This window comes from Gorilla gorilla, chromosome 18 (assembly GCF_029281585.2).
Source record: "Gorilla gorilla gorilla isolate KB3781 chromosome 18, NHGRI_mGorGor1-v2.1_pri, whole genome shotgun sequence".
In the NCBI taxonomy this organism is placed as follows: Eukaryota; Metazoa; Chordata; class Mammalia; order Primates; family Hominidae; genus Gorilla; species Gorilla gorilla.
Genome location: NC_073242.2, coordinates 27472423 through 27485016, shown reverse-complemented (window position 1 = coordinate 27485016; position 12594 = coordinate 27472423). Strand labels below are relative to the sequence as shown.

Below are 12594 nucleotides of genomic sequence, written 5' to 3'. Positions count from 1 at the left end.
GCTTTGAATGAGCCATATGTGAGTCATCTGTATTGTTTTGATAGCCATATGTTCTGCCACCCAAGGGCTGGAGTGCTGGTTAGCCTGGGAGGTAACCACACATATGTGGCGGCGGCAGCCCACAGACATTTGCTCCCTGTCTCTCCCCCAGAGTGTAAGAGGAAAGCTGTAAGACTCAGTGAACAGCTCTCAGTCACGAGTGCCTCCTGCCATTCGCTCTTTCGCTGGGAGCCATGGTAACCTGCCAGGGGCTGCAAAATCACATGGCAGCAGTGCCCAGGAGGGTGATACCCACAAGCAAAATGGGCCATGTATAAAATAAATTTTTGATACAGGATAGGTTTAAGAAATTAACTTTCCTCTTAACTACCATTAGAGAAAACCAGCACAAAAATGGTGATAAATGGCAACTGACCTTCAGTTTCATTGTTGGAGGGTCTGATTGGGGATCGCAAAGGCTGTGGCCCCCTGGAGCCAGGTGGGCCCTGCTGAAGAGCAGCTGATCGAGGCTTCTGTTCACTGTTGCTGTGAGGAGCTGAGTCCTAGCCTTTGAACAGAAGCCAGAATCTAGGTCTTTTTTAATGTGAAATCGCTCACTTTCCAATTTTGGCAAGTAAATTACTTTCTTGAAGAAAAACATTGTATCAATTTTAAAAGCACCGCCTGCACTGGAGGCTGCTGTTGGTCACCCCTGCAGGGGAGATGTTCCTAGGATCATTTTGGTTTTCAGCCTTGCAAAAATAGGAGTGATGAGATGGAAATACCCATTATCATTCTGTTGTAACTTCACAGACCATATTTAAATTTTTACAATTTTTTTTTTTTTTTTTTTTTTTTTGAAACAGAGTCTCACTCTGTCACCCAGGCTGGAGTGCAGTGGTGCGATCTCGGCCCATTACAACCTCTGCCTCCCAGTTCAAGCAGTTCTCACCCTCGACCTCCTGAGTAGCTAGGATTACAGACACATGCCACTGCACCCAGCTAATGTTTGTATTTTTAGTAGAGATGGTGTTTTGCCATGTTGGCCAGGCTGGTCCAAACTCCTGGCCTTAAGTGATCTGCTCGCCTCGGCCTCCCAAAGTGCTGGGATTACTGGTGTCAGCCACTGCACCCAGCCTGTAAAATTTTTTAACCTATTTTTTCCCCTTTTTTTTCTCTCCTGCCCATGGGGGACAGGGGTGTGTATCTGTGTGTGTGTGTTTGTATTAGTAATACACTTACATGGTTAAAAAATCAAAACAACATGAAAAGGTATCAGATGAAGTCTTCAGTCTCCACTTCTCCACTCCTGCCTGCCTCATTCTCACCCCTGCACACCCTTCCAGGATCTGGTGAAGCGAATCTCTTTCCCCCTCTAATCAAAAGGTAGAATCGTTTATATCCTGCTCTGGACCTTGTTTTGGTCCCTTGACAAGGTAGCTTGGCAGGCTTTCCTCATTAGTACCTCAAGATAATCAATTAATTCAGGTCCTGAGCTTGTGTTCATTTACATGACTTTCTAGTCATTTCAGACATCTTGCTGTGTCTAATAGTAGCCTTTAAATTGTGTTTTGGCAGGGGCTGTGCGAAAGGACGTTTAAGCGTCTGTACCAGTATATGCTGAATGCCGGGCTAGCCAAGGTGGTGTCTCTTCGCTTGCAAGAGATCCACCCTGAATGTGGACCTTGTAAGACAAAGAAAGGTAATGCAGAGTCTCAGCTTCTGTTCCCTTGGCTGGCTGGCTCTCACTTCTGTCTTCTAAGCTTCAGCCTCTCTCTCTGATCACATTCTGACTTGCGGCATAATGATTTCACATATTTATTTAACTCTACGCCTCAGTGCCTGGCTCAGGACTGTCCATATAAAAAGTGCCTAGAAAATGTTTGCTGAACAAACTTCCAGCAAACATCTTTGTGGTGTCCTCCAAAATCATAGTTTTATCAGGTACCCAAATAAACAAGTTCATCTTTTCCTCCTTATACTAAGCCACTCTAGTCTCCTTCTTTTTCTTTTTTTTCTTTTCTTTTTTGAGGCAGAGTCTCGCTTTTGTCGCCCATAGTGCAGTGGTGCGATCTCTGCTCACTACAACCTCTGCCTTTCGGGTTCAAGCAATTCTCCTGCCTCAACCTCCCGAGTAGCTGGAACTACAGGTGCCCGCCACCACGCCTGACTAATTTTTTGTATTTTTAGTAGAGACAGGGTTTCGCCATGCTGGCCAGGCTGGTCTTGAACTCCTGACCTCAGGTGATCCACTCACCTTGGCCTCCCAAAGTCCTGGGATTACAAGCGTGAGCCACCACGCTCAGCCTCTTTTTTTTTTTTTTTGAGACAGGGTCTTTCTCTGTCGCCCAGGCTGGTGTGCAGTGGCATCATCTCAGCTCACTGAAATCTCCACTTCCTGGGCTCAAACAATCCTCCCGCCTCAGCCTCACCACACCCGACTAATTTTTGTATTTTTTTGTAGCGAGAGAGTCTCGCTATGTTGCCCAGGCTGGTCTCAAACTCCTGGACTCAAGTGATCCACCCGCCTCAGCCCTGCAAAGTGCTGGGATTACAGGTGTGGGCTACCACTGCCAGCCACTTATCATTCTTTAGCCTGCCTTTGTGAAGTGCCTACTTTGTATTGCATGATCTCGTTATCTAGCCCTGTAAGGTTGGTGGCATTGTCACCATTTTATATGTAAGAAAATTAAAGTGAAGAGATGCTGAGTAACTTACAGAAGGTTAAACAATCAGTACTCAGCAGAGGTAGGATCTGAGCCTTCTAAGAAAGTTAACTTAAGGAGCATACTATGAAACTTTAAAAACCTTCCTTAGTCTGGGCACGGTGGCTCACGCCTGTAATCCCTGCACTTTGGGAGGCTCAGGTGGGCAGATCACCTGAGGTCTGGAGTTGGAGACCAGCCTGGCTAACATGGTGAAACCCCGTTTCTACTAAAAGTGCAAAAAATTAGCCAGGTGTGGTGGCACGCGCCTGTAATCCCAGCTACTCAGGAGGCTGAGGCAGGAGAATCTCTTGAACCTGGGAGGCAGAGGTTGCAGTGAGCCAAGATCACGCCATTGCATTCCAGCCTCTGTTATATTTTTTTCCTAGACAGGGTCTCGCTCTATTTCCCAGGCTGGAGTGCAGTGACACAACCATGGCTCACCACAGCCTTGATCTCCCAGGCTCAAGCTAATCCTCTTGCCTCAGCCTCATGAGTAGCTGAGGCTACAGGCAAACCCTACCATGCTGGGCTAATTTCTTTTTATTTTCAGTAGAGACGAAGTCTTGCTATCATGCCCAGGCTGGTCTTGAACTCCTGGGCTCAAGTGATCTCCTGCCTTGGCCTCCCAAAGTGCTGGGATTATAGGCGTGAGCCACCAAGTCCAGTTATTTTTATCTATTCTTGATTTTTGTCCCATCCTTTTTACTCCTCCTGATTAACCAGAATCATTTTAAAAGCTGCGGGTCAGAGTTCTCAGTAAAAGGTGATAGTTGGAATATATGCATTTATCTCCACTCCACCCAAACTTCACCATAGTGATGAAAAGGGACATAAGAGGAGTAAACCCTCAACTACAAAGAAAACAGGACAGGAAATGACAAAAGGGAGGGCTGGTGATGACATTTGGGTGCTCAAAGGTAGATGGGCAAATGGCGACTGACTGACCAGACTGGGAAAGCTAAGTGCCTGTGAAGGGCGATAGCCAAAAACTGACACCTCAGAACTTGAAATCAACTAAAACTTGGGGATACTGGGTGCCTTTGAAAGCATAAATATGGATAGGGCTAGAAACAAGAGAATTGGTTAATGGTCTGTGTGAGAAGTTGCAATCCTGTAAGAGGCCCTTCCCCGCAGAGACAGAAGTCTGGCATTGTCTCTACAGAGCATGCCGGAGGGTTTCTAGGCTCAAAGATATGAGACCAAGCTGGAGACTGGGCACTGTGCCAAAACTGAGGGCTCTGTGACAGTCTTGCTAGGTGAGAGTTTCCCAGCTGCTGCTCCCAGCTTGGCCATCTCTTGTTTTAGTCTGTCATTTGATGTGCATCCTCCAGTAGATTCCCAAAGGGGAACATGGGCTCCTAGAACCATTTGGCTCTTCCAACACTGACAGCCAGACTTACGGTTTCCTAGGCCAGAGGCTGGAGACTTCTTTTTCTGAAGAAACTGACCAGTCCATGAGAAAAATCCTCCAGATACTGAAATTTGGGGGTTTTCCCAACAAAGTAGCCCCTGCAAGCTCCCTGTTCATGGAAGCCCACCTGATGGTAACTTCTCCCTTCCTCCTCTCCACTTCCCAAACACAGGGCTTTGGGCAGCATTTTAATGCCTCCCTGAATATTTCAGGAAAACTCATAAGAAAAACAAACAAACATAGGATACTGAAATAAAGTAGGGAGCAGAAGAAACTGAAAAATAAAGAATCCTTAGAGTTAGTGACATGCACATAGAAAACCAAGCAAATGGCAAAAAGTGCAGTTATTAATTCCAAGGAAACCCAAAAGGTGTACAAGAAAAGATTGCTTATAGCCTGTGTGCTTGACTTTGTGGGCATAGCAAGTTGCCTGTGGAGACTGACTTCATTCACACTCCTCAGGAGAGTGTGTGCTGAATGAGGACAGACTCACAGCACCCCCAGGACGGGGCTCAGTGCCCTGCAGAAGGTAGGCAGGCGTATTTGTCAAGAGACTGTGAACTGCCCATCTAGGGAAGCTTGTCTCTTCCTTTATTTCCTGGCTTAGTTAATGGAAGCACTGGCCAGCTGTCTGGCTTCCCTGTGTCTGAGAAAAGTCTTGTGGAGGAGATGGTATCACACAGATAATTACAATACCACAGGTATATAAACAAGAAAGGAACAGCTGGGAGGTTAGGAAACCTTCCTGGAGCAAAACCTCATCTTTGAGTTCCTAGTGTTTAACACATTCTCAGTGCTGAGTAAATGTGTGATTGGTTGAATGACTGGAACTCCATGAGGAAAAGTGTGGTAGCATCAGCCTTTAAGTAGAGAGGAAAATAGAAAAGATTGTTGGGTCCTGTGGCAAGGAAGAAAAAAGGCTCATGGAACTGAGAGGTGTCCTGGGGACTTAGCTGTTAGGTGATTCCTCAGTATTTGACCTTTTCTTTTCTTTTCTTTTCTTTCTTTCTTTCTTTTCTTTCTTTTCTGTTTTTGACACAGAGTTTCTCTCTATTGCCCAGGCTGGAGTGCAGTTGCATGATCTTGGCTCACTGCAGCCTCTGCCTCCCGGGTTCAAGTGATTCTCCTGCCTCAGCCTCCCAAGTAGGGATTACAGGCGTGCGCCACCACACCCAGCTAATTTTTGTATTTTTAGTAGAGATGGGGTTTTACCATGTTGGCCAGGCTGGTCTTGAACCCCTGACCTCAGGTGATCTGCCCGCCTCAGCCTCCCAAAGTGCTGGGATTACAGGCGTGAGCCACTGCACTCAGTCCTCAGTATTTGATTTTGAAGTCTAATGGCCTGAATACCTAAATACTCATGGCCTGTGGAGCTGTTAATCATTTTTATTTTCTGTCCTGTTGGAAGAAAGGTGTTAAGGAAAAGACAGACGTAATGTATATTTAAAGTAAAGAGAAACTAAGGAGGAACCTTAGTTCCTTAAAGAACCTTTTTTGCTAGACAGGCAACTGTAGAGAAAGGCTTCTCCCTAGCCTAAGGTCCCTGGAAATTTAAACTAACCAAACTAACTTGAAACTAACACCTCACACCTGAATGGACTTGGGAGTAAGACAGCCCTGGGTTAGAATTCTTGTTCCATCACTGTCTGGTAAGGTGACCTTCAGCAAGTGATTTGACCTCTGTATACCTCAGTTTCGTCATCTGAATTATCTAGGGGGTAATAGTACCCACTTTCCAGGGTATTGTGAGACTTACAGGTGACAGTAGACATAGAGCAGGGCCACAGGCTGATAACACACAGGCCCAATCTAGCCGTGTGTTTTATTTGGCTCACAGTGTTTGTTTGTATTGAATTTGTTGCCGGCATTTAAAAATTAGAAAGTTTCACCTAAAAAGTCTGACTGTCAACTTCCCTATAAAAATACGATTAGGAAACATTGAACTTTATTCCTTTATTAGCAGTTGGCTAGGCAGAGGGAGCTGCCCCATTTCGGAGGGGCTCACCTTCCCCTTTCACCACAGACACCCGCTTCCCACTGTGTAGCCTGCGGCCTGCTTCATGCTGGTATGTCATTTGCCTGACCCTTGAAAGTAAGTTCATGCGTAGGACCCATTGCCCAGTGAGTGGTTTCCATCATCTTGAGGCCTGGGGCTGGGACAAGAGGACTTTCCAGAAGAAAGATTAGCATGACTTACAGCGCAGACAGTGGTGGTTTTGGCTCCTTGTGCTGGATTAAGGCAGCAGGCACCAAGATGATGACGGTCAGGATGTTTAGATTGTCACATGCATGCACAAGGAGCCATTCTGATTGCTGGAGGGATGATGTCTTTGCCCATACTGTTGGCCACCTCTCTGCTGCTGCGGCTGGAAACCTGGGCTCATGGTGAGTCCTTCCCTCACTTCCATGGCACGCCGTAGCCCAGTTACTTATCTGTGTAAGTTCTTTCTAGCTAGCTCATGACTTCCTTCAGGGTGGTGACCACACGCTTTACATGCTTTATGTCCTTTTTAAAGGCTGTACAGTGTCTGCTTGGAACAGAGTAGGTGCTAAGCAGATGCTGAGCAAATTTAATTTAATTAAGTGCCGCTTCAGTTACTTTCCGTGCGCAGGAGTCAAGGGATGAAGGCAGTTTTCAGGGTTTTTTTGCCTTGAGCTTTGTCTTTCCAGTTTGCAAAATTAACATAAAACCTTCCCTCTAAGGCATGGAGGAGACAAAGCTCAAATAATAAATAAAGATGATGTATTATTTCATTTAAATTTACAGATATACCTGGATCTAGTATATGAATTATTTTTAAAATTCCTTAACGAATTTGGATTTAGGCTTATTTCAAATGCACATTTCACTGCACAGAAGGCTTCAGTGATCTGTTTTGCAAAAAGCAAAAAAACTTTGGTAATGTAAACAGCCCCCCTGAACTGATCTGTTTTGCAAATTTGGATTATTTTCTTCAAGTGTTTACCAGTCATCCTATGTTTATTAAATTGTGCTGAGAAAAGAAAGGGAGAGAAGTAGAAGTTAGCAGTCTGTCGGAAAATGATCACAGTTGGAAACAACTCACAGGAGTTGTGCTCCCTGGGGCTAATGACTGAGGTGGTCAACTGGCTAGGTTTTTCAGGTTGTCACAAGTTCAGCATTGAAAGGACTGTGGGGTGAAGTAGCTGTGAATGAGATCAACTCTCCTCAGAGCTGTTGCCCCTGTGACTCTAAAAAAAAAAGTTCAGTAAGATTTCAGGACAGAAGATCGGTATACAGAAGTCCATTGTGTTTCTGTAGACCCACCGTGCACAATCTGAAAATGAAATTAAGAAAACAATTTTGTTCACAGTAACTTAGAAATATATTTAACAAGAGAAGTACAAAACATATACGCTGTGAAAACTACAAAATGTTGCTGAAAGTTAAGATTTATGTAAATGGAAAACATCCCAGGTTCCTGGATCCAAAGACTTCACAGTATTAAGAAGGTGATACTCCCCAGACGAATCTACTGATTCCACACAGTCCGTGTGAGAATCCCGACTGACTCCTCCACAGAAATTAACAGGCTGATGCTGAAATTCACAGGGAATGCAAAGGGACCCAGAGAGCTAAAACAATCCCAAAAAAGAAGAACAAAGTAGGAGAACTCACACTTCCTGCTTTTAAACTTACTGCAAAGCAGTAGTAATGGAGACAGTGTGATACTGGCACAAGGGTAGACAGATAACCGAATAGAACTGAGAGTCCAGAAATAAATCACACATCTATGGTCAAATGATTCTCGGCAAAGGTGCCAAGACCATTCGATGGGGAAGGCGTGGTCAGTCATGAAAGGCCATGACTGGTTCCATTTATAGGAAAGTCCATAATGGGGGAATCTGGAAGTAGATTAGTGAGTGCTTAGGGGAGGGGTGCAGGGAGACAGGAGTGAGAAAGGGTTTGAGGTGATGAGAATGTTCTAGAATTGATTGGTGATGGATGCAGGGGCCTGTGAATGTAGTAAGAAACCATTGACTTGTACAGATAAATTGATGAATCGTGTGATATGCAAATTGTATCTCAATAAAGCTATTAAAATTTTAAAAAGTAAATAATATCCAAGAAACCTAGCAAGGTATAGCAAATTAAATTATGATAGTTAAAATGGCCAACAGGAACAGTTAAAAAGTTAAAGTAGGATTGATGTATACAAGCTAAGAGAAAAGAAATGAACCATATGAAGAATGATTAAAATGCAACAAATAAATACAAAGGTTTAAAGGAGCTTTGAAACCAAAAAACTGGAATTAAAAAGAATCAAGATTAGGAAAACAAAAAGGATAAAAGGTGAACACATGAACAGAAAAAGAGCAGAAAAAGATTTTCAGAAATTTTAAAAGCCTAGAAAATTGATTATGCTGGAGGGAAAATGGTTAAAATAGTTAAAAAGTGATTAAAGAATACTAGCTTAAAAAATGAATAAGAGAAATAAAAGAAAGACATGTTAATATGGCAGAAGCTCTGTTGAAAGCCAGAACTTTAAAGAGGGGTAAGAGCCCCAAAGGTGTGAATTTGTGGGCTGATTAACTTCTGCTGAGTCCTAGGCAGCTCTCTCGGGACCCAGACACCTGGGGAGCGCCCTTTGCCAGGAACTGGCCTCTTCCCCACTCTGATCTCCCCCAGGAAGGACCAGCCACTCAGTCCTGCAGACAGCAGGAGCCTTTGGCCTCCCTCAGCAGGGAAATGTGTTGTGTTTCTCAGAAGAGCACACTGGGGACAGGTAGGAGGAGCGTGAGGACTGGGGAAGAGAAGCAGGCTGGAACAGGATGGGTGACTGGCCACACGCTGAGGGAGAGGCCCTAAGATTTTCTCTCAAGACCTCTCTAAGGTGTAGCTAGCTGATGCCTTTACAGGCTGAGAAGGGAATGCTCCCTGCTCTAGGAAGAGTCGAAGGCAAGTGCCAGAACTTGTGAGCACAGGAAATGACCGTACAGGGTGAGGGGCTGGCAGCGGAGGTATCCATGGGGCCAGTGCAGGGACTGGATGTTTCTCAGTGGCCTCCTTAAATAGCGCCTGGCTCAGAGCCCTCAAGAGAGGTTCGCTGCTGCTGTTAGCACTGCACAGTTGACACCAGCCCTTCCCATCTATTGATCACGCTTTAAGAGCACTGGGGAGGCTGGGCGCTGTGGCTTAGGCCTCTAATCCCAACACTTTGGCAGGCCCAGGTGGGTGGATCACTTGAGGTCAGGAGTTCAAGATCAGCCTGGCCAACATGGTGAAACCCCATCTCTGCTAAAAATACAAAAATTAGTTGGGCATGGTGGCAGGTGCCTGTAATCCCAGTTACTTGGGAGGCGGAGGTTGCAGTGAGCTGAGATCGCACCTCTGTTCTCCAGCCTGGGCGACAGAGCAAAACTCCATCTCAACAACAACAACAAAAGCACTGGGGACCTCAAGTCAGCTACTAACTCAGCCCAAGGGTTTAGGGAGGTGATTGACTCTGAAGCTGTATACCAAGAGCGTTTATATAATTTTCTAAACCCTTGTAAACCCCCATGTATACTATTGTCAGTACCCTTGTTTCCTTGTACAATTAGTGAGAAAAACCTAAGACCCTGTGGGCTTGTCTAGAGGCACTAAAAAGAGGAAAGAACTGGGTGAGATGCCATATTGTTATCCCATTTTGTGGTCAGTCTTGGAGAGGGGGGAAGTAGAAAAAACATCGAGATGACATTCCAGGCAAGGCTGGCTGGGCATGGTGACTCATGCCTGTAATCCCAGCACTTTGGGAGGCCGAGGCAGGTGGATCATTTGAGGTCAGGAGTTGGAGACCAGCTTGGCCATCATGGTGAAACCCCATCTCTACTAAAAATACAAAAATTAGCCGGGTGTGTTAGCGCATGCCTGTAATCCCAGCTACTCAGGAAGCTGAGGCAGAAGAATCGTTTGAACCCAGGAGGTGGAGGTTGCAGTGAGCCGATCACGCCACTGCACTCCAGTCTGGGCGACAGAGTGAGACTCCATGTCAACAAAACAAAACAAAACCAAACACAAGGTCTCACTCTGTCTCACCCAGGCCAGAGTGCAGTGCTGTGATCATGGCTCACTGCAGCCTTAGCCTCACAGGCTAAGCAATCCTCCCACCTTAGCCTCCCAAGTAGTGGGACTACAGGGGTGTGCCACCACACTAGCTAATTTTTTAAAAAAATTGTTTTTTTTTGTAGAGACGGGATCTTGCTTGTTGTCCATGCCAGTCGCGAACTCTTGGGCTCAAGTGATCCTCCTGTCTTGTCCTCCCAAAGTGCTGGGATTATGGGCGTGAGCCTCTATGTCCAGCCTTGTTTCTTTCATTCTAGTCCTTCTAAGCATACAACCCTGTCAGTAGTATTTTCTTTCTTTCTCTCTCTTTCCTTTCTTTCCTTCTGTCTCTCTTTTTTCTTTTCTTTGCTTTTCTCTTTTCTCTTGCCCTCTTTCTTTTTCTTTATTTCACTGATGAGAAAACAGAGGCACAAGTCCCTTGCCCAAGGTCACAGAGCTGGGCAGTGCTGGTGCAGGGATTTGAATAGAGTATTGGTTACTTACTCTGCTGCCTCCCATGTGAGACTGCGCTGAACTCAGGAGGAAGTGGAAGTCGGGTAGGTGAGTGCTTGGGGCCTGAGCCTGGCTGGGACACTGGCTAAAGGTAAAACCAGCCTAGGACAGCTCCCTGGGGCCTGAGGGTCTGCAGATCTGGACTCCCTTCCAGGCCTCCCTCCCTCCAAGCCAGCTTCCATGTCCACTGCAGAAATAGCTTCCACTCAGTCCCAAACATCATGCCTACAAAATAAACAAGAAAATATGCTATGGTTGGCATAGAAACCTTCCACAGCTACCTTTCTCCGTATCCTCACCTTCATTCCTGCCCTCTCCCCTCCCCTTCCCCAGTAGGCCCCTTCTTTTCCACCTCAGTGCCTTTGCTCATACCCTTCCTTTTGCCTGGAACACGTGTCTTCTTCTGCCTTATCAGACAATTCTTAGTATCCTTTACTGTCCCACCCAAATGCCACCTCCTCTCTCTGCTGTCCCCTGCCTAGCCCCATCCTGTTTCTTTCTCATTTCCAAACTCTGTGCGTGCTTAAAGCGGGGTCCTGAGGGTGTTGTAGCACATTTCCCAGCATGGCTGGCTGGCCCTGCTAGTCTGCTAGTAGTCAGCCAACCAGAGAGCATGCGTTGAGTGCCTAATTTGCCTCAAGTGTTACGCTAGGGCCCTTGAATGCATTCATTAATTTAGTCCTTACTACCAGTTTATTCTAGGCATGCTGTTAGAATTACCCTCATTTTACCCATGAAGAACTTGAGGCTCAGAGAGGTAAGGAGCTTCCCCATGGCTGAGCCAGAATTCAAGCCCAGGCGTGTGAAGCCTGAGCACGTTGTCCTTCCTATGCTGCCCGCCGGCCTCTCTCACACACACAACCTTTTGTAGGGGCAGGAAGCCTGTCTCTTTCATCCGTACGTGTTCTGGGCCCAGCACAGAAGAAATGCTTGTGGAATCAAATCGAGTTAAAGGCCCCAAGCACTCTCTGATATTTTCAGCCCAGGTGACTGGGTATGACACTTGATCCTCCAAAGCTGTGCATTTCCAAGGTTGTAGTAACGATCAGAGTTGTAAAAGCAGTAGCAAACATCTACAGAGCACTACCTCCATGCCAGGCGCTGTCCTAAGGGCTCTATGAGGAAGATACTATTATTGTCCCTATTTTATAGCTGAGGAAACAGGCCTAGAGGCCATATTACATAGCCAAGTTATACAACCAGCAAAGGCTGCTGGAGGCAGGCTAACACCAGACAGACTGACTCCAGAGCCCATAATATAACCCGTACCACCATTGTCCTGGGGTGTGTGTTGCAGCACCCCCACCTCCGTCATTCAGTGTTCCCTGAATTCTGTGCTTTCAGCCTCTGGCCAGGCGTGTGTGTGTGTGTGTGTCTTGGGCGGGGGTGTGGTGGGGAGGTAACACTGAATTTACGTGACATCTGCCTCTGGCCAGGCGTGTGTGTGTGTGTGTGTGTGTGTGTCTTGGGCGGGGGTGTGGTGGGGAGGTAACACTGAATTTACATGACATCTGCCTGGCTTACCAGTAGGGCTTTCCCATTGCTTGTGACCCTTAAAGAGGAAAGCTGCCGTGGGGTTCGTTTGTTCCCAACTTGCTTTTCTTTCCTGGGTTGATCACAGTTGAGAGTGCCATTTTGCCAGGAGGCCAGATGGATTTTTCACTGGGAATGGGAGAAACACAGACTGTTGGTTCTGCCTCACAGCTACTCTGGTTTTTCCTTTACTATGAATCGTGCTTCTGATGGAAATTTGAAATTCTAGCCTAGCCAGGTGGCCTAGTGTGGAAGGCATCGGTTAGATCACATGACCAGTCTGAGTGTCAATTTTCTTTTTCTTAAAATGGCAATAATAACTTGCAGAAACCATGTGATGAGTAAGTAAAATCACTTCCGAAAACACCGAACACAATGGCTGGCTCATACTAGGTGCTCCTTAAGGA

General features: G+C 46.1%; 1 protein-coding gene across 2 annotated transcripts in view; it reads left to right on the top strand.

Annotated features, from left to right (window-relative positions):
- The window catches only part of GTF3C1 (general transcription factor IIIC subunit 1), a 91379-nt gene that overhangs the window by 19675 nt on the left and 59110 nt on the right, over window positions 1-12594 (top strand). For both annotated transcript variants that reach the window (XM_019012586.4, XM_019012587.4), the window contains exon 6: window positions 1558-1681. In XM_019012586.4, the coding sequence (XP_018868131.4) occupies window positions 1558-1681 (124 nt within the window). The remainder of the gene's footprint in view (window positions 1-1557; window positions 1682-12594) is intronic.